The sequence below is a fragment of the Solanum verrucosum genome, unplaced genomic scaffold, assembly GCF_900185275.1.
Source record: "Solanum verrucosum unplaced genomic scaffold, falcon-dt-bn FXZP01000067.1, whole genome shotgun sequence".
NCBI lineage: Eukaryota > Viridiplantae > Streptophyta > Magnoliopsida > Solanales > Solanaceae > Solanum > Solanum verrucosum.
Window position 1 is genome coordinate 993702 of NW_026020175.1, and position 24697 is coordinate 1018398.

At 32.4% G+C, this 24697-nt stretch overlaps 2 protein-coding genes across 5 annotated transcripts in view; one reads left to right on the forward strand and one right to left on the reverse strand.

Annotated features, from left to right (window-relative positions):
- Positions 1 to 459: 459 nt before the first annotated feature.
- On the reverse strand, positions 460 to 8350 carry LOC125828867 ((DL)-glycerol-3-phosphatase 2-like). Its single transcript, XM_049508182.1, has 6 exons — positions 8214 to 8350; positions 6091 to 6315; positions 3930 to 3990; positions 3630 to 3777; positions 1976 to 2055; positions 460 to 770 (listed from the first exon to the last, which is right to left on the reverse strand). Exons 1-6 carry the CDS (start codon positions 8296 to 8298, stop codon positions 629 to 631), a joined length of 741 nt encoding a protein of 246 aa, XP_049364139.1. The 5' UTR covers positions 8299 to 8350; the 3' UTR covers positions 460 to 628.
- Positions 8351 to 17441: 9091 nt separating this feature from the next.
- LOC125828873 (probable LRR receptor-like serine/threonine-protein kinase At1g06840) overlaps positions 17442 to 24697 on the forward strand; it is a 28417-nt gene continuing 21161 nt past the window's right edge. Inside the window, exons 1-5 of one of the 4 annotated variants that reach the window (XM_049508192.1) lie at positions 17442 to 17470; positions 18849 to 18951; positions 22529 to 22676; positions 22768 to 22839; positions 23259 to 23330. In XM_049508192.1, coding sequence (XP_049364149.1) covers positions 18849 to 18951; positions 22529 to 22676; positions 22768 to 22839; positions 23259 to 23330 — 395 coding nt within the window. In that variant the 5' untranslated portion in view covers positions 17442 to 17470. Of the gene's footprint in view, positions 17471 to 17608; positions 17684 to 18848; positions 18952 to 22528; positions 22677 to 22767; positions 22840 to 23258; positions 23331 to 24697 lie in introns of those variants that run through there. The other 3 variants (XM_049508190.1, XM_049508189.1, XM_049508193.1) reach the window with 3 other exon arrangements.

Sequence of the window (24697 nt, forward strand, 5' to 3'; positions counted from 1 at the left end):
TCACCTGACTCAATAGGGTACCCCATCTAGCACTGGTGGTGGACTGCATGAGAACAGGTTTTATGCTCTTCAGACTCGACAAAATCAGGAGGGTTCCCCTGATATAGTCATTGATATGTTACGAGTCTTGTTAGATTCAGGAGCCACAATACTTTTCAAGATGGGTTGAAAACTTGAAATGAATCAACCCAATTTCCTAAACGACAACCATTTATTTTATATTGATTTTCAACATATAAACCACACGACATTATAAAATGTACAGAACTGCATTTATGGCCTTTGACATTTTCAATGGGTAGGGGACTGCATTTGAGACTTTTGACATGCAACTCCATATGACAAAGGAGAGATAACCTACTAGGTAAAAAGGGCCACTTGCCTGCTGGAATTGAATAGTGGGAGAATGGAGTTTACCATATCAAAAGAAATATCATGCGGGCATACATGAGTTGCAATACAAATCCATAGTTTCTTCATTTCAACATAAAGGGGACTTTAGTATCTAAAATAAATAATTGAAGCTGAATATTCTATGAATAACAACTAGAGGCAAACCCCCCAAAATCTGAATTTTGAACTCATAATAGGCTCTGTTTGGGAACTTTAGGATCATGATCAAACTAAACTAATCGAGTTTAGTTGATGCATTTTCAAATGGAGGCAATCCCCAATCGGCTGGGCTGAAATCAAGTAAAGAATTCAAAACCTGATCAGCGACTTGATGATACTGACTATCCAACCTTGCATCTGGAACCATAACCACTGACCTGCATGCAGTAACATAAAACCCAAGTCAGTAGATGATAGTGCAATCAGAGTTTTATACATTCCTATGAGAACTATATATCTGTACCTTCACTTTTCTCATAAGACATTAATGCAATGAACGGGGAATAAATGAGACCAAACCAAGTGATCTTCTATATCAATGACAAAGAGAATCTTAATGCCACTTCAGGACCCACTTGGCATACGTGTTACATCTACCAGAAGAAACCCTTATCAACAAACAGAACTTTGGGGATTTTTAGTAGCTAAAGCATGTTATTGGCGTTTAATCATGCCTCATAGGACCCAAAAAATGCAGAATTAATAGTAGCAAACAAATATGAGCAAGTTCAAAACTCATGAAAACTGCTAACACTCTAGACCTGAAGAAATTAAATTAAGGAAAAAACATAGCCTCATAGTACAAAGCAGGAAAACTATTAGGAAAACACAAGAAACCAGAGCAAACACCAAACAAGGAATATCGTCTATCCATTACAGGCAAAACTAGGTGTTTGTGTGGGTGTCATAGAAAATTCAGGGTCCTGGTGAAGTAGCAAACTGAGGCCAGTTGAGGATGGAATAATAGTAATATGTATCTTTTAGATTATTGAATGATCCCGAAGAAGATTACAAATCAGACAGAAAATTAGAACACCAGGAAGCACTTGCAATGTTGATAGGTTCAAAGAGATTCTTGAAAGTAAAGACAAAAACCCCCAAAATAGGAGGAAGGAAAAAGCAAGATCCTGAAGGAGTGCTCTGAATCCAAGAACCAGACCAAAATCATATTGTTTTCTCAATTACTAGATGTTATCTTCAAGAGATTAACAACACCTACGAGTTAATCAACTACTTAGTGCTAAATTGTTGAGACATAAATCTAGATGAAATATAAAAGCCAAACTACAATTTACATGTTGGACCAATCAGTGTAACCTTTTGCACAGGATGTCAAGTACATAAGACTGCTGACTGAGAGCAAAATATTCATAGGAATAACTAAGACAAAAACACATACAGTGAAAAAAACAAAATTAAAGATATGCAGTTGAGCAAGCATTTACAGGAAAGTACAAGGAGAGTTGGCATCTAAACTCCTTAAAATCATGGAAAGTAATCATGTAGTTCTCTCAAGTTATTCTACTAGAAGAAAATCAAAAAGATATCACCCGACATTAAAATTTTGGGGAGATAGACTTACATTCCAGCATTCTTGGCTGCAAGGACACCAGAGGGCGCATCTTCAAATACAAGAATCCTCTGTGGATCTACTGGTCCACCCTGTCCATATTAAACATAAAGAATACAGCTCATACGCATCCATGATATTTCATAATTGACTACATATACTGACCATATTTCTACTTTTCCATTATCTGAAGGATCTCCATTCTAGTTTCACAAATTACACCTAACTTTCTCAGATTTGGTAACAAAAGTGTTAACTCACATTTTTTTCCCTAAAGGCTGGTACATTCAGAAAAAGTAGTCTCTCACTGTACAATTTTGAGAACAAATTTTGCCTTTCTGTAGTAAAACATCCTAGAAATTTTAGATTATATTCTCCGCTTCAAATCGAATGCCCACCTTCCAATTTTACTTTATCCCAAAATAGTGTCCTTCCTAAAAAGAGAACTTCTTAAACATACTTTACCATATAAAAATCACATGGGACCCCGTTTTTCTCTTTTAAATACACCGTCTATCCCAAAAAGTTTCCATGTTGAGTTTTGAATAATCAAAATACATATTTTTCAAACATAACTTCAGATAAACTTTTATATACATAAGGATAGTGACAGTCCATGGAAGGAGAAAAAGACAAGTAATTCTCCCAGAAGAAGCTGGCAGCATCAAAGCTTGGGTTTGTTGAAATGATCAATGAAAGATTTCTTTTGGAATTTCCATCTGCTATAGAAGTTTCCAGGGTTAAGATTGGTGAATGGAGATGGAAGGGACAGAAAATTAATCTTGTGAACCGGACTTTGCTGACATCAATGTCCAGAAAATACAAGTTCCGGTGATTCGAGATGGGTTAGGCTTAACAGTTTTCCGACACAACTCTGTGTGCCTTGATGCTGACGCACACTTAATTAGGTTATATTGGGGAATGGACCAAGGAAGGGGTATCATACTCCCTATGTCCCAATTTATATGACTCACTTTCCGTTTTAGTCGGTCCCAAAAAAGAATGACAAATTTTTATATTCAGTAACAATTAAACTTTAAAATGTCTACTTTACCTTTAATGAAATGATTTATAGCCACACAAACATCTATTACTTATTTTAGACCACAAGTTTCAAAAGTCTTTATTTCTTTCTTAAGCTATGTATTAAGTCAAACTACATCACATAAATGTATATTTGTATATAGAACTTTTTTATACTTTTTTTGCTGATATGTTACAATATTGTGCAGCACCTTGATTAGTTGAAGTTAAAGATGGCAAGACAACTGTAGAACATGCAGAGGAGGAGGGTTGGATTGATATGAGCGAGTCAGATTCATAAATTTAACTTCTGAGATGGCAAAACAATGCAACATCCTAACAAAAATCATTGACTTTACTTTTCCATTTGGGAGATGACTAATGTGTCTGATCACTGCATCACCGTAAATAGCTCACAGAGAAAAAATTATTTTTCTAAGAAAATAACATTATTTGAAGTTTGATATAAGAACCAAGCCAACAGAAACAAGCATATTTGAAAAGTCTAGTAGGCAAATTATCAGTTAGACCATACTAAGGGAGGTCTATGTAATAGAAGACTAACCAAGAGAAGGATAAGCATCATAGCTGCGAGATCTCTCAGGATATACACAATCTAGAGAAACAAAAATCAGAGAATTACCTCAAATCTGTTCGCAGCTGCAAGGAATATATCAGGTGATGGCTTCCCTTGTTTAACTTCTGGATCATCACCGCGAACGATATGATGCATTAGTGAAAAAAGTTCACTGTGTCTTTGAGTTTTCAAATCAAAGTGCCGCGTGTGAGTACTGAAAAATGCATTTATATTATTTCACTTTTTGAATCTTACTTCTGAAACATTATCTTAGCATATGTTATTTCTTACACTTCTACTTGCTATACTAATTATTCCACCAAAGGTAAACTTTCTAGTGAACAAAACTAAAAGAAGATGACATACCCCGTAGCAACACAAATTGGTATCCCATTTTCATGAAGGTGATGAATCAGGCGGCTGGCCCCTATAACAGGACAAAAACTTAAAACAAGCAAAGAAGTTCATGTATACTAATCCAATTTTGCATTAAATGAAATTAAAAGACTGAAATGAGCAATATGTAGAATTTATATGCTAGTCTTCATACTTAATATCCACTCTCTTAATATCCACTCTACTTCAGAAACAAATGTTCTAAACTAACATTACTGGATGCAAGAACTTGAAAACATAATTATTCAAGAAGTTGTTGGATAGGATTCACATGTAACGAGAATAAGTAATTAGATTTATGATCATGTTGTAATACTTGCAAGAGATTGTCAAATTGATAGGTAACCCATCTTGGATAATTATGTTTTCAAGTTCTGTGCCTCTAGTAATGTTAGTTTAGAACAGTTGTTTCTGAAGTAGAGTGGATATTAAGTATGAAGATTAGCATATACATTCTACATATTGACTTCATTTCAATCATTATGCATAGTGACCTCTCAAATGGTGAAATTTTTGCAACGAGTTGAAAAGATGCAGAATACACATAATGAACAGTCAAACTAATCATTTACCAATGCAATGGTAGGAGCAAAAAGAAACCTCTGAAAATCATTTCTCATGTTCCCAGCAAAAGGTTTTCCAACTCTGAAGTGTATACCACAAGAGGGTAATGAAGGTGTTTTCCTTGATATCTAGGAAATTATATGTTCCAAGTCACTTAAAAATAAGCTTTTCTTTTCTCAAGTTTCAAGGTTTAAACTTTTTTTTTATCACAACTCTGTTGAGGCTAGTTTGCAGTACACCTTGACTAAAATTCCTCTGGTACCTATTATCTCCCACTAGCACAGGTGCCGGATAACTCTACCGACCAAAACATACACAAATTGGAAGTTTCAACTAGGGTTGCCTCCGATGAGATTTGAATATTAATTGATCAAGGTTGTCACTCTGGCTCTCAACAGCTAGGCCATCCCCAGGGACAGTTTCAAGGCTTTAATATGAAAAATATAGCATAAATGTTATGGAGGAACCTTTTATTATGCATCTAGAGAAGTAGAGATTACATGTCCCTGGTTATACTTTGGGTGAAGAAAGAAAACTGAGCTATTTCCATCAAGTAAAGAAAAGCCTCTCCAAAACTTTAAAAATGAAAACCAGTTTAAGTTATCCTCTATTGGTAGTTCTTCGTAAAAATGCCGTATAAGCTAGGCCCTATTAGCAGGAAAAGATGGAGATAAAGAGTAAGGATTGAAACCCCATTAGCAGCTTGTGTATGTTCATGCAATATGGGTGTCTCATCCTTAAGAACTGGTCACTTCCTCAGCAAAATTTGGAATGTTGAAGGATAAGATCTTGTTTCAACAGATATTCATGAAAACGTATCCACCACCTCCACCACTCTTTTCTTTTTCATAAATAGGAAGTTTAGAATCCAACTTGAATATTGAAAGGATTACCAGATATAACAGAAAAATGTTCCACCTGTCCCTGCATGTCTATTTAAGACTATACAGAATTAAATTCAACATCTACTGGATCAATTATACTCCCCCATGCTTTTTGCACAAGTTATGGAGGTAAAAGTATACGTGTGGGAGTTGAATGCTCCAATACAGAAAGTAATAGGTAAAAAGTAGTATGATTGATCACAGATTTGTTCTGGCCCTAAAATTCATCATACAACCAGAAAAAATGATATTGTGGAGAAACTGATGTCTCACTTCATAATTTCAAGGAAACAATAGCCTGACAAAGGGTTCAGTCCTATTTGGATGCCTATATAGGAGGTAAACTGCATAATTTATATATATGTATATTATTTTAACGTTACAATATCTATCCATGTATATATTATGAAAAACAGAACTCTCTTTTAAAGGGAAATCATATATAGTACAGTTACATCTTCAGTCAAGAAGGTTATATAGAAAGTGAAGAAATTGATTTGAATATTTGATCAAGATCCACAATTTTTTGCCATTTAAGACAAATAGTCAATTCCATAAGTTTTACATCATGTACAAATGTTTGCTCCTCTTATAAACAGAACTGAGAAAAGGTTGAGAAAGCTGAAACTTGAGAAATGAACAAAACAAAAATATTATGTCTCTTGTGCTTATCAAAATTGTACCTGGCATGAGGTCACTTGTGGGGAACATTTTCTGCAACATTTCCTCTCTCTCTACAAGAAAATCTTCAGCTGTAAGTGAATCACTTATTCCTGTCTCTTCAACAAAGACCCTGGCAGCCTCTATTGCCTTCTTCCCCATCATCTTTGCCTTGAGTGACCAATCAAAAGTCTTATTATACCTAGCAAGTATAATCTCCTGGACCTCCGTATAGAATTTCTCAGTGTCTGATACACAAAAGAAAATGAACAAAGAAGCTACTCAACCAAGATTTGTCTTCAAGTAGCATCTATTCGACCACACAAAGAATCACTTGTTTCTTTCCGATAGAATATAACAAACGGGAAAGGCCTGGTAAATATCACTCTTCCCTTTGATCCCCTATGTTAACAATCTACCCTCACACCTTCTTCCCGTTACTTATTTGCTTCCATCCTTAGAAGCTCTTTTATTTTCTAAAACAGACTGCAGTGTCTTAATATATCAGGTGATGGGATAAGTACATATCAAAGAATGTCTGCTGTGGTCAAACCACATAGGTATACACAAAGGGCATAACAGATTTGGCTGTGTGAATTTGTTTTGTGGTTATTTAAGTTACATAACTTGGGTAGCAATAGAAAATCCAAATAACAAAACACCTAAAGTAAAAAACTACTGTCACAAAAAATTCAAATGGACCAGTCCATGCATCCTTTCCTAAACTTTAAAATCCCCTATAATAAATCAACACCGGTCTTACTGTTGCTTTGAGAGAACAAGGGAACTAGATTTTTTTTTCTTTTTGGTTGATAAAGAGTGAACTAGATTAGGGGGCACAACAAACTGTCTTAGGTATAAGAGTTGATTGTAGTTTTGTACATCTCCAGAAAGAAGAATTCGTAAAAGATAAGACAGTGCACAGTGGAAGGAACTTTCTCCGACTGTCCTATTGCTAACTTTTCCTCTACAGACACACACCAGTATAAGGTTAAGGTTTTTACTGACTAAAAATCATAACCACGTACAGACAGTGAGTAATATTTAATTTACAAAAAGAATGCAATTCTCTGCTACGGTGACATGCTTTAGAACCACCAATCCTACATAATGTATTGATTTTTTTAATTAGGAGAATATATAGTCAAAGAACTTATATTGTTTACAGAAAGAAGTCAAGAACGGAATTCTCTGCTATAGTGACATGTTTTCAGAACCACCAAGTCTCTGTAATTTACTCTTAATTCCTCTTGATTAGGGAAAAAATAATCAAAAATGCACTGTGGTTTCTTTGATAGGTGAGAAATGTCTTAGTTCTTGAGTACCTTATGCACCAGATATGTGATGTCACGTCAGAAAGACATAGACATACAAACGTGTACACGTGATGGAGGAACACACTTATCATACCATCTCTACTGGAATGTGGAGTGGCATAGTCTATCTATAAAGAAAAGCATAACAGAATACATCAAAAGAGATGGTCTCATGGTCACAGCCCACAGGGACTCACTTAAAGTGACCAGAATTATGGATTTGTTCACCTATCAACTATAATTGACAACTTTTGGCATCACTGGCAAAGGCAACTTCAAATTCCAAGTCAGATAATTCCTTCAAGCAGTGGCTCAGTTTTTTCTTTTTGGCACACTGCACGTGCCCAACCATCTTCCAAGAATGCTATTTCACCCTTCAAAATGATTTTCTAAATTTTGAAAATGCGTTGCATAATTACTTCAGTGGCCGTCTGAGTTCCCCACCCTATCTTTACAAATCCTAAATCTGACGCTGTATAACATCAAAAGTTAAATATTCTAACTCTTCATTTTCAATCAATAGTCCATTAGCATACTCATTCATCTCCTCCGAAAAACAACAAGGGTAGAACACATCACACTCAAATTTTGAATTTCACTCCCAATTCTCAAATAATCAGAAATTATACAAGATCCAAAGAACAATTTTAGCAAACGATTGCATACCAAGATTACATCAATCCTTCAGAAACTCTACTCTACTAATAGGCAATTCCCACGAGCACATTACGCATTGCATTCTCAGTTCATTCAGATTTGTGAAATAAATTAAAGCAAAGGAAAGAGAGTAGGAGAGCAAAATGCAAGTGAGATCTTATACATATTGATACCTAGAAGAAGTCCATCCATGTCAAAGATTACATGAGTGATTGGGCCTTTTCTTGCAGATGAAGTATCAATGCCTTGATTCGCCATATTTGAACAACTTTTAGCTTCTCCTGGCGCACCACAATTAAGATTGCAGGAGATCTGACCGTACTGGTGGGTTTAAGGGGTCCTTAGGTAAGCTGCATTAAAATAAATAATTCATATATTATGTGTGGTATTATTTAATACTATATTTGATAGGAATTTGGATCTATGTATAACTAACTCTTACATGGTATTATAGGATGTATTACTAATACATTCTATTTGGAGGTATTAGTAATACATTGAGGGGTCGTTTGGTAGAGTGTATAAGAATAATGATGAATATGATGTATTAGTAATGCATGCATTAGTAATGCAAGCATTAGTAATACTTGCATTAGTTATGCTTGCATTATTTCTTATACATTGTTTGGTTTGATGTATTGAAAATAGCAAGCCTTGTATAAAAACTATTAAAAAAATATTTGTTTACAAAAATACCGCCACATTCTTTTACAAAAATAATAATAATAATTATAATAATAATTATTATTACTATTATTATAATTATTATAATAATTATTATTATTATAATTATTATAATAATTATTATTATTATAATTATTATTATTATTATAATTATTATTATTATAATTATTATTATTATAATTATAATTATTATAATTATTATTATAATTATAATTATTATTATAATTATAATTATTATAATTATTATAATTATTATTATAATTATAATTATAATAATTATAATTATTATTATTATAATTATTATTATTATTATTATTATTATTATTATAATTATTATAATTATTATAATTATTATTATTATAATTATAATTATTATTATAATTATTATAATTATTATTATTATTATTATTATTATTATTATAATTATTATTATTAGAGGGTAGTTTTGTCATTAGTTAATCTAATGCATGCATTAAAACCATTGCATTGCTAATACCTAGAAATCCATGGTATTAGCAATACACACCTTAATACACAATAGAGTGTATAACTAATGCAAGCATTAGTTATACATAGGTTGGAAAAGAGTACCAAACAAGGTACTAGTAATACACACTGCTAATGCATGCGTTATTTTTCCTAATACACTCTACCAAACGACCCCTGAATATAATAGCATGGATAAGTCTATGTAAAGACAAAAATATCCCTCAAATCATTTTAATTATTTTATTTATTTTTTTGATTTTATGCTTTATATTTGTACTATTAAATTTATTTAAGTAAATTAGCTTACAAATTATTTAGAGAAAGTTGTTTGTTACTACATAAATCCAACACAAATTAATATAATATTTGAAATGTGAGTTGCTTAGCATTAACTCTATATATATATATTTATATATATATTGCATGGTTTCTAATTATTTGTATTTGAACAATTTATAAAATTGCATACATATTAAAATTATAACTTGCAATTTCTATGTGTAAATGTAGATGATTTATTTAGTTTTACTATTGTTTACGTCTTTTCAATTTTAAAAATTGATAGTTTATCTTTTTTTTAATTGAAAATTGACATTTTGCAAGTAATAAATCTACTAAGATGACAATTATTTATCCTCAAATAATTTAAGTGGAAAAAAAAGGCAAACATGACAAAAAAATTGTTCTTCTCATAGCTAGTTAGAAGACCATAAAAAATAATATTGTCCGTCAATTATTTATCTTAACCTAATTACTAATAATTCAAGGGTATAATTGGAAAGAAGTTTTTTATAAAGTTTTAACCCAATTCCAAAATGGGGCAGGAACCAATGAACCAAACACTTGGTAAAAATAAACTCTGCATTACTAATCTCTGCACTATTAATCCCAGTATTAATAATCCCTGCATTATTATTTTTGTACCAAACGACCCCTAAATATTTAAAAAGTCAAAATTTAGAAAAGAGAGTTACACTTATTTAATTTTTTATATATATTATAGGGAAAAGTGACAAATATACCCCCGAACTATCGTAAATGGTATCTAAATACCCTCCGTTATACTTTTAGGACTCTCATGTCCTTGCCGTCCAAAATTTGGAACGTATATACCCTTCTGATAGACGGCGAGACACGTGGCATCATCTCAATGTCCCACCTAAAATTATTTAATTTTTAACCCAAAAATTACCCCTGACCCGAATAATTTATACACCCGACCCAAATTATAACCCATGGACTAACCTAAACGAAAAATTATAATCTACCAACTAACCCAAATGAAAAAAAGAAAAAAAAAAGAAAAAGAAAAAGGCAACAGCAGCCATTGCCTCTGTCATCTATTAATCACTTCTTCTTCAGTGAAATCTTTTCCAATTTCATCTTCTTCAATGAAAACCACTGCCTCTTCAATGCCTCTCTTTTTCTTAGCTTTTCATGACATATTTTCAATTGTATTTTAGCATTTGAGTGATGTTTTTCTTCCGATTATTATTTTTGCAGAAGCAATCATTGGTTTGAGTATCAAGTGGAAGTTTCAGTAGTGTGAAGTTCGAGTATCCACTCATCACCCAAATCGCTGCCTCTCCCGATCAGTTGAAAAGTGCGAGATACAAAATTTTAGCATTACTTGAAAAAATCATTGAGTATTACGTCAAATTCCGTTTTCACCTCATCCACAACTGGAGCATCTGTTGTTGCTCTACCAGAACGGCGACAACGGCAGCGGGACTACCTCCTCTGATGCTTTGACGGTGGCAAAAGGACGAGCGAAAGTTGCTCGGTGCTAATGGAGTTTGGGAATGCGAATGGGGTGCTATAGTGTTTTGGCGGGGAAGGAAATTGAAGCTTTTAATTTATTGGAGCTTGAAAAATGAAGAATTTGGCCGGAAGTTCTTTCAGAAATCAGAGAAATCTACAAAAGATGGAGAAGTGTTTTTGGGTTATAATTTGGGGTGGGTGGGTTTTTAAATTATTTTGGGCGGGTCTTCAAAATTATGGGTCAAAATTTAATAAATTTCGGATAGGCATTTTAGATTGAGACACGTGTTCACCCGTTAGTAGAAAGGGCACATACGTTCCAAATTTTGGACGGTAAGGACATGAGAGTCCTAAAAGTATAACGGAGGGTATTTAGATACCATTTACGATAGTTCAGGGGTATATTTGTCCTTTTTCCCTATATTATATTCTCATAAAAAAATTTAAAATATTATAATTGACTGTGATTTATTGATTAATTTTTCTTTTTCAATTGACAGTATAACGTTTCTTGTAATAGTTTGTACAGAAAGAATAAATATACATAAATTATTGACTTATTGTACGTTATATAACAATACAAATAATTTAATTTTGAAAAAAAAATCAATAGAATCAATTGCTACATACAACAACAACAACAACAACATACCCAGTGAAATCCCACTAGGTGAGGTCTGGGGAGAATAGAGTGTACGCAGACCTTACCACTATCTCGTGGAGGTAGAGAGGCTGTTTCCGGGAGACCCTCAACTCAAGAACATCAAATCTAAGTGACAGGCGAGATAAATATAAAACATAACAACCAATACAAAAGATAATCAACAAATGAGACAATAACATCAAGAAAGTAATGTGAGGAGTGAAACGCAGTAAACAACATAAGGCTAGGACTACTCCAAACGCTAACAACCCATACCCTCGCAAGGGAAGACAACACACTAACCCTACTAACCCTCAACCTTAATACGCGACTTCTACTCCTTCCTATCCAGAGTCATGTCCTCGGTAATGTGAAGCATAGCCAAGTCTTGTCTAATCACCTCTTCCCAATACTTCTTGGGCCTACCTCTACCCCTCCGCGTACCCTCTACCACTATTACCTCGCACCTCATCACTGGGGCGTCTGCGCTCCGTCTCTTCACATGTCCAAACCATCTTAGTCTCGTTTCCCTCAGTTTGTCCACCACAGAGGCCACTCCCACCTTCTCCCGGATAACCTCATTCATAATCTTGTCGCTCCTAGTGTGCCCACACATCCATCTCAACATCCTCATCTCCGCAACATGCATTTTTTGCACATGTGCGTTCTTGACTGGCCAACACTCCGCTCCATACAACAAGGCCGGTCTAACTACCACTCTGTAGAACTTACCTTTAAGTTTCGGTGGAATTTTCTTATCACACAATACTCCAGAGACAAGCCTCCATTTCATCCAAGCAACCCCAATGCGATGTGTGACATCATCGTCGATGTCACCACTCCCTTGGATTACAGCCCCAAAATACTTAAAACTTTCCTTCTTAGGAATGATCTGTGCGGCAAGTCTCACTTCCACATCTGTCTCATCCAACACATCACTGAATTTGCACCCCAAATATTATGTTTTGGTCCTACTCAACCTGAACCCTTTGGACTCCAGCGTTTGTCTCCACACCTCCAACCGCGCATTAACTCTGTCCCGCGTCTCATCAATCAGTACTATGTCATCCGCAAATAACATACACCATGGGACCTTCTCCTGAATAGACCGCGTCAACTCATCCATCACCAAAGCAAATAGGAAAGGGCTTAGGACTGATCCCTGGTGCAGCCCCATCTCAACTGGGAAATGTTCTGAGTCTCCTCCAACTGTTCTAACCCGAGTCTTGGCTCCACCGTACATGTCCTTTATCGCCCTAATATAAATCATCGAGACTCCTTTAGACTCCAAGCACCTCCAGAGGACATTCATCGGAACTTTGTCATAGGCCTTTTCAAGGTCAATGAACACCATATGTAGGTCTCTCTTCCTTTCTCTATATTTTTCTACCAGTCTATGCATAAGATGGATGGCTTCGGTAGTCGAACGTCCCGGCATGAATTCAAACTGATTCTCAAAGATGGACACCCCTCTTCTCACCCTCATCTCCACTACTCTCTCCCAAATCTTCATAGTATGGCTCAACAATTTGATACCCCTGTAGTTGTTACAGTTTTGGATATCACCCTTGTTTTTATACAATGGAACCATTGTACTCCACCTCCATTCATCAGGCATTTTTGTTGTCTTAAAGATAACATTAAACAACCCAGTTAACCACGTTATGCCTGCCTTGTCCATGCTTTTCCAAAATTCTACCGGAATCTCATCGGGTCCGGTCGCTCTTCCCCTGCTCATCCTACTAATAGCCCGTATAACCTCCTCGGTCCTAATGCACCTACAGTACCCAAAATCCCGAAGTCTTTCAGAGTGCGCCAAATCACCCAACACAATGTCTGCTTCCCCTTTTTCATTTAAAAGTTTGTGAAAGTAACTTCGCCATCTTTGCTAAAATCAATTGCTACATAACTATCAAAATTATTCTAACAATATTGTTTAAAAATAAAATTAAAACGTCACTTCTTTGAAGATGTCAATAAGAGTATCATATTTTTACTTATATAATATTTCGTAATACTTTTGTATGAGCATGACTCTTAATAAAAAGTCAAGAAAAGTGTTGAAAGCCCTTAAATTAAACTTGGCGAGATTTTAGGGGTGTATTTCACTCGTGTTGCAAGATTGAGTGTATTTAAGTTCAGTTAGACAAGTAAAATGTGTTTTAAGGCAATTAATGATTCAGAAGATCAAGAATAGAAACTAGATTAATTGTCACGATCCGAGCCTACACCCTGGACGTAGCCGGCACTCGAAAATCATTGTTGGTCCCCAAGCGAATCTTTATCCTGGTTGACTACAAGCGAAAGACTAACTCAAGCATACAAAACTTAAAAACTGAATAAAAAATCATGAAACTCAATTACAAAGCTTTAACTCAAATGAAAAACTCTGAATAAAAATAAATTATTCAACTCGCCATAAAATGTGCAACTTAAGTCTTCAAAACATTTAATAAAATAAATGAACAAACTTCTGAAACTCTACAATCTATCTATGAAGCCTCTAACTGACAAAGATGAAAGTCGGGACAAGACCCACGACATCCTGACAAACTGGAAAGTAATTAAATGATATCTTCCTGAAGCAAGGAGGCTCACTATAGCTAACTCGAACTCCATGTGGTATCAACGAAGCTCTTGTTGATGACCCTAAATACATGTATCTACATCATGAAATGATGCAAGTCAAATGGCTCAGTACGTGGAATGTACGAGCATGTAAGGGGAATTCTAAAGCATAGCATAAGCTTGAACTTGATAAAAAAAGAAACATACTCATCTTTTCTCAACTAACTCAACTCAGAAATAAGATACTCAACTCAAAGATCAAATATTCAACTCAGTGAAATAAGGCTCAACTCAATAATAAGATATTCAATTCAGTGAAATAAGGCTCAACTCAATAATAAGACACTCGACTCTTGGTACTCAAACTCTGGATACCCAACTCAATATAAGCAACAATAAGAGATGCAATGTATGGAAAGCTTTTTAAACAGTAGAAAGTAACTCAATGTATTTAAGAATACAATATACTCAGTTTGTATGCAAGGATACAATATAAAATCTGTTTGTATATGAAATACAAGTAAACTCTGTGTATATAAAAATACAAATATCTTTGTGGGAGTTTCTCTAACCGACAACCATCACTATGAGCTATGTGATGATACAATGTCTCGCCCAGGCTGCTAGAACTATCTCATACTTTGTCAGGGTATAAGACCTACTCACTAAGTGGATCCACTAGTTTATGCTAAAAACATTAAGAAATCATCTAAAAAGTATGACCCTTTCTACCCACGTTGGCTACATGGTTTATGGGGGCTGTGAGTTATCTGAACTCACCCTAATATCGGTGCTCAATTATACTCCTAAAATATACTAGCATATGTTTAAAAACATTACTTTTTCTGTGGTTTGAGATTATTACTCAAAAATCTTTCTCTTAAAAGAGATGACACTCAAACTGCTCTAAACTCTTTTGAAAATTTCAATTTCCCTTCATCTTAAATGTGAAAACATTTACTCTTAGGAATATTTAGTTCCCATATATCATTTTAAAGAAAATGAACTCAACTCTGCTCTTTCTCAAAAACGTTTCAAAATCATATTATAATATGATCATTGATGACTCGGGAAGTCATACTGCATAAACATTGATGGTATATCTAGATACCATACTGCTCATACATTGATGTCATACTCAATTGTCATACTAATCATGTTTTAGAAATCTCTTTTCTCAAAACTCACCTTTACTTTCTTAAAACTCAGTTTAAGAACTCAAGTGTTGGCTTTAAAAAGCTTTTAAAAATCTATAACTCAAATCATAGGGTTCATGTGGAATTATGAACATGAACGACTCAACTCAAGGATCTCAATAGCAATAAAGAACCTTAGTACTCAGAACTCAAGACTCAATGATACTACTCAACTCTAGATTGCTCGACTCATAGGGTTCATGCGGAATTATGGGCATGAGCTACTCAACTCAAAGACTTCATGGCTAACATGTAATAGTTCCATGATTAGGAAAGACTTCATGGCTAACATGTAATAGTCCCATGATTAGGAATATAATCTCAAAAAGAGTAGGAACTCAATGCTCAAAGACTTAGAACTCGGAGATACTACTCCTCTCAATGACGCTCAATGTATGAAGTTCATGCGGAATTTATGGGCATGAACGACTCGACTCGAGGGTCTACATAACAATATGAAACTCATGTATACGACTCTTCTCATTCTCATACTTACTTTCTCAAAACTCAATAATTAGGAATAGAATTTTTAAAAGAAATATGAACTCAAGAACTCAAAATCAACTTATCTCAAGAATACTCAAATCTAGGAAAAATATCCTAAATTACTCTTTTAACTTGATTAGAAGCCTTGATACCCTAACTTGAACGTAAACAACAAAAAAACCTTTCTTCATATTCTTGAAATCTCTATGGCCAAGATTTATGATTTTCATTAGTGATTCATAATTGTATGGAGGAACTTGAGTTGGAAATAATGGAATTCTTGGAGAAAAACTTACCTTGAAGAAGAATCTTGAAAAAGATTGAAAGAATCTTGAATGGAGTCTTCTACTTTGATTTTTCCTTAGGGTTTTGCCCTAGGGTTTGAGAGAGAAGAAAATGATGGACTAAAAGATGAAAATCTGATTGTTTTTAGCCTTTTATTAGTCAAGAAATTCGTTAAGGGTTTTCTTGGAGGTAAAATAACAAAAACAACAATTTCCCGTTGGCTAATTCGTAACAGCATTGTATAGGCTACTAAAATAGTCATAACTTTTTACTCAGAAATTGGATTGACGCGAAATTGGTGGCATTGGAAAGTAGATTCAAATACCTTTGCTCTTTATATTCTAAGAGATATGATCGTTTGAATTTGACCCAAGTAGAATCTTACATAAAAACCTAATCGATAAGGAAAGTTCAAGAATTTAAATCCTTAAATTTCAAGAACGAAATTACGCTAAATAAATCATGATTGGTGTGTGGTTGAACGAACTCAACACTATGAAAGCTTACATACCTCAAAGAACTAGGTTCTTGGCGAAAAACTTGAATTTCTTGAACTAACGCTTGAAACTTTGAACTTTTTCTCCTCTTGAATCTTATCTCTAAATCCCTAAACACTTTTGGGATGAATGAAACTAATTCTAATCAGTTTAGACTTCTTAAACCTTACTAAAAACGCTTAAATCTGATTGGGTAGGGAAAAAACCAAAATACCCGTCATATTTTCGGGTAACTTTCCTTAATTGGACAGTCTGACTTCAAACATGCATATCTCCCTCATACGATCTTGAAATTTAGCAAACTTGGTGGCGTTGGAAAGATAATTCGAATACCTTTCATTGAATATCTTATGGGCCACATAACTCATCCTTTACTGAAGGTTATGGTCATTTTAAGTTGACCCAAAATTTAGAAGAACCTAGGAATGACTTGAATGAACTCTCTTTAATTCTTTTTGGAACTCAAGGTGCTATATCTAGAGACCTTACACTTAAGAAATTTTAAATTCCCGGTAAAATCTTACTCACAACAAAGGATGATTCGAGTCTCAGTTCGAAAAAATTTCTAAGGTGTTACATTAATAATTCACGTCGAATTTATAAATATTTTCAATAATTCTATGGTCATTTAATGCGTATAGTCATCTGATTTTGAAGGCAATAATTGATCGTAATAAATTGATAATGAAGAGTCATAGCATGAAGTCCACACAAATACTTGATTCCTTCAATAAATTTCCCCATTTTTCCTTTATCTATTCTGTTTTTTTTTTCCTCCAAATTCCAGTTTAGTCTGCTCTTTCTTATTTTCTTGATTTTAGGTTACTTTTGTGTTTTAGATATGTATCTGAGACCTTTCCCAATTAGAAATACTTAAAATTGTAATATCAATTGTTATTACTCTTTTCTGTTTTTATTTCCTATTTTATTGATTTTAGATTTGTTTTTTTTTTTTTGCAGGTTAATTGTGCATGAATTCGTTTATCAGATTTAAGTTATTTTATTTGGGAGATATCTTCAAATTTTTGTTGTAGGTGAATTTTTCCTTAATCTGAAGATGATATTGTTGACATATATTATAATAATTCTCTAGCTCTTTTCTCACACAAATTAAAGTGTTTGTGTTCGTGCAAATGTTAATTATTATCTTTTTAATTTTTTCATGAAACTTTAGTAAAATTTAAATCAGTATATATATGTGTGAGAGAGAATACCAATTTGGATTATATTATACAAAAATAATAGAAATATTTTTGTATAACATTTCTATTGTTTTTTATATATTTTTTCATGTTGGAATATATTTTTATAATGGGTCTGATTAAGGATTTTAAAAAAGAAAAAAAAAGGTCTAAATCAGAGTTGAAATCAATAGCTACTTCTCTTTCACTTTGAGGTATGGTGATTTCATGTGATTTTGTTTAAAATAGTTTTAAGTTTTATAAAATACATCAAAAAAATCAAAAAATATATTTTCTGCTGTGAGTATTTTAAAAGTGATACTTTCACAATTACTCTCATCTTCCTTTATCTTTTCTGAAATCCAAAAATTCTCTATGAAGGAAGATAAAAGGAATGAATGAAAGATAATAACAAGAATGAAAAATAACAAAAAAGGGTTATAATTAAACCTTGTGTTGATTTTCTTATATTTTCTTGAAATTAACATTATCAGTTTACAAGAAGATTACGACATTACATAAAAAAAAAAAAATTGTACTATTTTTAATTTCAATATCTTTATAGAAGAAGATTATAACAATACTTTTTGAAATAATAAGTATAATTTGAATGATCATATGGAAAATCAACTCTAGTAAAGAACTTGAACTCATTATGATCAACTCTCACCTAAGTTTAAAATGGTACTACTATTTTCCTACCAATTATGCAAACATTCTACTATTTTCCTCAATCTCTTTAAGGTTTCTGGTAAGTGATTCAATAATTTACTTTTGGAAATTAAATTTTGTACAAGATATTGTGCATGGATTCGGATAAATGTAATAGCCTTTTCCTAATTAGATTCTATATTTGTAATCCTTAAATGTAGTATATAAATATCAAATGGCAAATCTTATAACTAAAGTTTATCAAGAAAACCCTATAACTAAAAGGAGAATTCGAAATCCTTTTAACTTACTTTAATCCATCTCTAAAAACTAACCTATTTTTTTTTTTGCTTAAAAATATTTCAAGATGGAAAGAGGCAGAAGAGAGAAGGCAATAATATTACTGGTTGTGACTCTTTCAACATGTTTCTCTGCTTATGGACAAGAAATGATCACTGATCCAAAAGAAGGTAATTTAATTATTTCCTCCTCTTGTGTCAAGCTAGTTAATGATATTTGTAAAGTTTCGTTTGGTATAGTATATAAAAATAAAGCTAAATAAAGTATATTAGTAATGCTTATATTAGTAATATTTGCATTAATTATAGATAGATTATTTTTATTTTTTGTTTGATTTGGTGCATTAAAAATAACATGCATCGCATATAAAGTTTTATTTACAAAGATACCATTCACAATGATAATGAAAAAGATGTAAAAAATAGTTATAAGGGACAACTGTGTCTTTAACCATTATATTGCATGCATTAAAACTAGGGGTATTCACAATTTGGATAAAAATCGATCCAAACTGAAAAATCAAACCAAATCGATTAAATAAATCGATTTTATTTGGATTTGATTTGATTTAGTTTTATATTTTAAAATACTGATAGTATTTGGCTTTGTTTGAGAAAACCGAAGAAATAAACGAACCGACAAATTATATACATATATTTTATCATTATGAGAAAAGACATAAAGTGACACATGAACTTGTCCCGAATTTTCAAAAAAGACACTTTAACTATGCTAGCGTCCTATTATCCCACTAAACAATCTTGTACAAATATTATAAATAACTAATATAATTTTATTTTTACAAATATTTTGTTATAAAATATATTTTCTTGTTTTCTTATTATTTTAACTTTTTTCCTTTTTATTTTTTCTCTTTCTTTCTACTTTCTTCTTCAAAAATTTATTACCATCTCTATTGAAGCTTCTCACTTTCAATGTCACAATTTTTACCAACACTTCACCTTTCTTTTTTTACTACTATTAGTTTTACTCTTTTTAATTTTAAAATTTTATCTAAATATTTTCTTACATTTCGAATAATTTGATAAACCAATTAGATTGCAAGATGATTAGAAAGTATCATATAGTTTTTTTTTATTTGATTTCAATTAAGTTCTTTCATTTTTCGGGGAATTCATTGATTCTTTTAAAATTATCATTTCTAATTTTGAAGTTATATGAAAAGGAGTAATTGATGATACCTTCAAAATTTTAAATTTTCTTAGAAAAATAATTAGTTTTGTTATCAATAATTCAATGAAGTCTAAAAAATAGTATTAATTCCTTTTTATAAAAAATCACTGAAATAAAGAATTTGATTGGAGAAGAAGAAGAAAAAGAAAAGAAAAAAAAATGGGAGAGTGGTTCAACTTGATGTGGGGGTAGGAGGTGAAGAAAAAAAAAATGGAGGGATGGATCACTTGAAAGTGGGGGGGGGGGGGGGGGGGTGGAAGAGGAAGTGTAATTTAAGATGAAATCAAAATTAAAATAAATCAAAAAGTAAGAGAGAGAAATAAAGAAAAAAAAAGATAAAAGAAAAACTTAAAATGAGAAAAAATTACATTTTTAATTAAATTAACACGTGTCATGTAATGATTGGTGTGTGAACACACTTTCTTCTTAAAATTTGGGGTTGATCGAAAAATGATACAATAATATATGTTCAAAATTGTTTAGTGGGGTAATATGATAGTTACAGAGTTAAGGTGTCTTTTTGAAAATTCAGTACAACTTCAATGGTGACTATATGTTTTTTCTCTATCATTATACATACATAATATATTATTTATGTAAACAATTTTAAAGATCTTATATGTGTTTTCATCAAAATTTATTTTTAATCTATTTATGAAAGCAAAAATGTTCAAAACGAGAACTATCTTATTGTTTTCATGTATATGTGTGTCTATGACAATTTTTGGTGGGATTAGAATTGTCATTGTCTCTTCCGTCTAGGCCAAATGGTGAATATTGTGTATGGTTAATAACCAAATCGAACCAAAACCGATAAATGTATATAATAATTGGTTTTGAGAATTTAAAAACTGATTATGTTGGTTTGGTTTTGATTTTGACCAATAATCGATCCAAACCGATCCGTGAACACCCTAATTAAAACCATTGCATTACTAATACCTAAGAATCCATGGTATTAGTAATACACACCTTAATACACAATAGATTATATAACTAATGATTGACTTAGTTATACATAAGTTGGAAAATAATATCAAACAAGGTATTAGTACTATACAAAGCTAATGCGTACATTATTTTTTTCTAATACACTCTATCAAATAACCACTTAGACTAGCAAAATGAGAATTATTTAAGAAGCGGGTACTATCAACTAGAATTTCCCTAGTGGGCAGTGTGGGATAATTGATAATACTGGTGGAATGCGACGGGATAGTTAATAATGATGGGAGATGGAAATAACTATAAATGGATGAAATTGGTTATTGATTTTTTTGAACAAATATTTTAATAATATTTAAATTTGATTACATATCTTAATCATCACATCTATTCAAATCTAGTAAGTGGTTGTAACCGTTTTTTTTTAAGAAATGAAAAGAAAAAAGACACTTATTAGCTAATCTAAATGAATATTTAAGATTGAGATATTAAAGATAAATAATTTAATGACTGAAATCAAAATGATTAAGATATCATACATTAGTTGTAAATAAATGAGACCTTAATAATTTCGAATAAATTTAAATAATTAAGATATATAACAAATTCTTATTTATTATCATTAAGATGTTATCCGTTCAACTATTTCAATGAAGAAACTAAGTACTACTCATGCACTTTAATATTTCATCCGTCCCTAAGTACTTGTCCATTTTTAAATTGACATATCTATTAAGAAAACAATAATTGACACAATGAATTTACCATTTATCCCTAGTAATTATGAAGTAGATGAATTAAGAATTTAAGATTTTCAAGAAATTATATCCTTTTCAGAATTAATTAATTGATGGTACAATAGTCAAAAAAAAATTTATCTTTTTTTTGATTTGTCAAAATGGACAAGTAAAAAAAGAAAAATTTGATAAGTAATTACTCCATTTGTTCATTTTTAATTGTCGGTTTTCTTTTTTTAGAGTCAAACTATAAGAACTTTGACAAACATTTTACTATGTATATTTTCATCATATTGATATGTAAAAAAATTGCAATTTGTAGTAATTTTCGTATAGTTTTTGAATATCTATTTTTTAAAAAAAATAGAATTAATGTAATTTAATTTAAATTTTAAAAACTAGTCAAATTGACTTTCGAAAAACGCAACATGACAAATAAAAATGAACGGAAAGAGCGGTTATAGAGGGAGTTGTTAATTTACAAACAATACATTTAATTATACAATGACAAACAAACATGTCAACCTAATTAATATTAGATTGTATAATTACTAAGTGATAATTACCCTAATAATTACACTCATTCCAATTAGATGGTGACTTTTCAAACGGAATTTTAGGAAGTGGATATTCGTTCTTTGAGCTTAATGATTGTGACTTTTATTTAAAAAATAAAAATATTTAAAATGATTTTTTTCGAAAAAAGATGATAATTATGTAACACAGAGGTATAAATTAGTCAAATTTTAAAACAGAGGATATAACTTCTATGCTTATTGTGTTTTTGCTGAAATCGCATTTGTGAGAGTGTGACCTAATTGATGCAACAAATTGTGTAGTAGTAGTAATTAATTACTGTCGGAATGTTCAGTGAGGGCGCTAGAGGCCATTCATGGGAGACTCGAAGATTCACTGGGCTATTTGAGGCATTGGGTGAAGGAGAAAGACCCATGCACTCATTGGTTTTTTGTGCGCTGCATTCAAAACCAAACGGAAGGGTATCAGCATGTTCAAGAATTGTACGTAACCCTACTGGGTTTCCCTTTCGATCTCTTACCGATTGAGTTTTAGTTTATCTTGTAGCTTACAAAAAATTTTGTGGACTTGCAGGCGTCTGATGAATTTGTCCCTATCTGGTACGCTAGCTCCTGAGCTTGGCCAACTTAAACATATGGAAATTTTGTGAGTCCCTATAACACTCATTTGGTATTTGTTAGAGTGAGTTTAAGTTTCACATTGGTTGGGGATAGACATGTGGTCCACTTTTATGGACCTGGACAATATTTTCCCTCATGAGTTAGTTTTTGGGTTGAGTTAGACTCAAATGTCATATTTTTATTCTTTACATGGTATCAGAGCCAAGTCCATTTCCATTTGGGCTTCTGATCCATGCTCCTGTTGGGCCTGGACGTGAAGGGGAGTGTTAGAATGGGTTAAAGTCCCACATTGGTTGGGATAGACTAGTGGTCTGCTCATATGAACTTAATCAATCCTTTTCTTATGAGCTAATTTTGGAGTTGAGTTACGCTAAAATGTCATATCTTTACAATATTTATTCAGCTCTAATTTTTGGTGATTATGATTTCATATTTTTTTTCAAGGAATTTCATGTGGAACAACATTAGCGGCAACATACCTAAGGAGATAGGCAGCATCACTGCTCTAACCCTACTGTATGTCCCTCTTCAGTGCTCAATTTCACTCTAATCATTGTTAACAGAACCCTTTTTTTTTAGATGATGACCTGAAAAGAATCAATAGTTTGGACAAACCTATGGCCTTTCATAAACTCATTTTCGCTTACTTTCTATTGCAGTGAATTTTGTTATAAGTGATCAGGAAATGAATAAAAAAAATACAGAAACATAAAATGACAGTGTTAAAACTGTTAATTGAAGATATATTAAAATAGTGGTTAAAAAGGTTAGTTTGATAAAGGTTATAAAAAAGTTTCTCCCTCCATTTCAATCTCTGTGTCTTAGTTTGACTTGGCACAAGGTTTTAAAAAGCAAAGAAGACTTCTGAATCTTGTGATCTTAAACTAAAAATGCGTGTTATGTAACAAAATGCGCTTTGATCTTGTGGTCTTAAATATGCCATATAAGATCTTTGATTTAAAGATTTTCTAAATATAGAAAGTGACATTCTTTTTTAAATAGACTAAACGGAAAGTAAGACACATAAATTGAAACAGAGAGAGTTGTTTAGTAGAAAAAACAATGGAATGTTATCAAACATTATGTGACGTGGTAACATGGGAAGAGTGTCATATAAGTTGAAGGAGGGAATACTCTGCATTTGTGAAAAATAGAAGGAGAGACTTCTAATTTTTGGCAGTCAAAATAGAACCTTTCAATGTCATTCAATTGCTAATCAATTTGTAGAAGGCAGAACGAAGTGATAGTACATAGTTTTTGTTCCATGTAAGACAAATAGTGATGATTCTCAGCCACTTCAGGTCCTGTCTGCTATGTAATCTTGAAAGATGAAGTGATGGTTTGGAGTGTTAAGAATTCATCACCAACTTAATTATTTACTTAAGATAAATCAAGAAAAATCTAGAATATTCCGGAGGTGTAAAGAATTGAAGGAAGATCTCTAGAATGAGTATTCTAGAAAGAATAGTTCTAGAAAAAGATAGTTAGGAATATTCTAGAATAGAGTAGTATGTATCTCTCTAGATTCTTCCATCACCTCCTATAAATAGAGGTGGTCCATTTGAGTTGTACACAACCAAGAAAGCAACCAAGCAAGAAACAAAGTAACAAACCAAGTAAGAAAGTAAGAGAGCAAACAAGAGTGAGTGCTCAAGTAAAGAGTGTTGCTGAAGCAAGCAACAAGTGTGATCAAGATTGTAAGACCGAAGCGAATTCTTACTTTGATATAATAAAATTCAAGTTGTGAGAAATCAATTGTGTCCATCGTCTCCAAACAACAATATTCAACAAGTGGTATCAGAGCCTGATGAATAAGAGCGAGGTAGTAACTCAAAGGAGATCTTACAAGCTACCGTCGGAGGCTACAAATCGCGAGGCACTAA

Bases quoted from the DNA above. Each gene is read 5' to 3' on its own strand.
- LOC125828867 (XM_049508182.1), bottom strand. From the start codon at position 8,298: ATGGCGAATCAAGGCATTGATACTTCATCTGCAAGAAAAGGCCCAATC. The intron at 3,991-6,090 runs GTACAATTTTGA...GTCCTGTTATAG, and splicing joins CACAAGTGACCTCATGCCAG to GGGCCAGCCGCCTGATTCAT. The intron at 3,778-3,929 runs GTATGTCATCTT...TGCATTTTTCAG, and splicing joins CCAATTTGTGTTGCTACGGG to TACTCACACGCGGCACTTTG.